This window comes from Seriola lalandi, unplaced genomic scaffold (genome assembly GCF_002814215.2).
Source record: "Seriola lalandi dorsalis isolate HSWRI2012SDOR001 ecotype SW California unplaced genomic scaffold, Sedor1 jcf7180001963562, whole genome shotgun sequence".
NCBI classification, from domain to species: domain Eukaryota; kingdom Metazoa; phylum Chordata; class Actinopteri; order Carangiformes; family Carangidae; genus Seriola; species Seriola lalandi.
Genome location: NW_019434230.1, coordinates 1 through 1,883, shown reverse-complemented (window position 1 = coordinate 1,883; position 1,883 = coordinate 1). Strand labels below are relative to the sequence as shown.

At 39.0% G+C, this 1,883-nt stretch overlaps 1 protein-coding gene across 1 annotated transcript; it reads left to right on the top strand.

Annotated features, from left to right (window-relative positions):
* Positions 1-157: 157 nt before the first annotated feature.
* On the top strand, positions 158-1,867 carry LOC111648450 (NACHT domain- and WD repeat-containing protein 1-like; the record flags this gene model as incomplete). Its single annotated transcript, XM_023398298.2, has 3 exons — positions 158-245; positions 1,089-1,237; positions 1,772-1,867. Coding segments are annotated over exons 1-3 (252 nt in total), but the record flags the coding sequence as incomplete, so codon positions are not given.
* Between the last annotated feature and the right edge of the window lie 16 nt (positions 1,868-1,883).

Here is a 1,883-nt window from a genome sequence, read left to right as displayed (position 1 = left end):
AACATGTTTTTCCAGTAGACTGTTGCTCAGTCCTGTACTAAAGACAAAACCTTGTCACCAGTAATTCAGCATAAACAGTCAAACCTACAGGGACGTTATTTCTTCTGTTGCACATGATCATAACTCAGATAATATTTAATACATTTATCTGCAGATTTCCGGGTCGGGCAGACAGACAGCTGTTGAGTTTCCTCTGGTTCCGTCTTTACTTTCTGTTACAGAAGATGAAAAAATTCTGATGGCAGGTATGACTAATAAACTAACTCAGTGTTTTTTCAAACCATAACAAGCTGCAGCTACAAATAGCTTGAAAAGCTACACATCAGTAGCTGATATGTGGAATTCCTTCCTATTGATGAGAAATCAAACTGGAATTTTAGACTTTAGAGTTTTTCTAATGTGAAACTGAGCTCAGCATTTCTGTCCTGCTTTCCTATCTGTGTAATGATTTGTGCTGAAGCGTTTCTTTCAGTCAGTGTTTACGTTTCTTGTTTATATCTGTAAATTCTAACAATTGGGTTTTTTTTTTTATTCAGAAATTTGAATTATTAATATTTTAATGGTAAAGGCACGAAAATGTCATCATTTAAAATGTGTGAATCTTTATCGGCCCATGTGTCATATTCCTGCCTTTATACTTTTCTGATATGTGAGACTTTCAGCTGAGTTCACGCTGAAAAACAGATGATATGCAAAGATAAAAATGAGGACACAGAAAGTCGACAAAAGCCTGCAATCCAGAAGGCTCCAGTCTGCTTTTCATCAGCATCATTAAAATGAGTAATCCTCTTTCCAGTATCTGAGCAGGAGATAAGAGAAACATGGTTTCCTTGTTCCAGCTGGATTTCTCCTGGAGATGCCACTAAGTTTCTCTCAAACATATTTACTGTTGTAGATTAACAGAATAGAAATGTAAAGTCTAACACTCTGGGTTACATGTGGATTTAACCTAATCAGGTCACTGTAAACATGTTTTCCAATTACCTGTGTGATGTAACCTGGCGTCTTATGTGCATGTGAACGTTCGCTCGGTGTGAACTCTGGTGTCCTGTGTTCATCTCCCAGCTGATCTGTGTCTGTCTCTGCAGGCGCTGAGCGAACTCTGAGCCTCTTTAACATCGACATAGACTCTGTGGACAAGTTCCTTGACCTCCAACATGAAGACAGCGTCTTGTCGGCCAGCATCTCTTCGGACGGCAGGCAGCTCGCCTCTGGAGCTGCTGACCAGCTCATACGAGTAAGAGATGACACACTGAATAGATAATGTAAACTTTATTGAGCAAAGGACTATGACTGCAAATATGCTACACTGTAGACGCTTAAAATCAATAAACTATGTTCTTTTGCAACTTTATTTAATTCAAATTCATTAATACAATACAAAGGGCTTGGTGGCAAAATCAACATCTGCATGTGCATGTTGTATCAGGCAGCTGCTTCACAGTAAAATCCCTTCCATTTCACCACATTAAAGGTTAATCCAGCTGCTTCACAGTAAAAAGTCAATCTAGCTGCTTCACAGTTTGAACTAATCCAGCTGTTTTACAGTAAAACTAATCCAGCTGCTTCGCAGTAAAAGATTTTCCAGCTACTTTACAGTAACAGCGTGGATACGTATTTCAAACATATTGTAGCTTTGAAGAACTCAAATTCATGAATTTCACTTTGAAGGACGACTTCAAAAATGGTCTTTGAGTTAAATCAACAACTTTATTCAATTAAATTATACATGTCATGTGTTCCCATCCTGTGTAAATCTTCTCTCTGACAGATCTGGTCGGTGACCACTGGTGCGTTGTTGGACACTCTGTGTGGTTCAGATGCTCCCGTCACCTCTGTGGTTTTGTATAAAGGCTTTGTGGTTTCAGCCTCGACAGCCACCA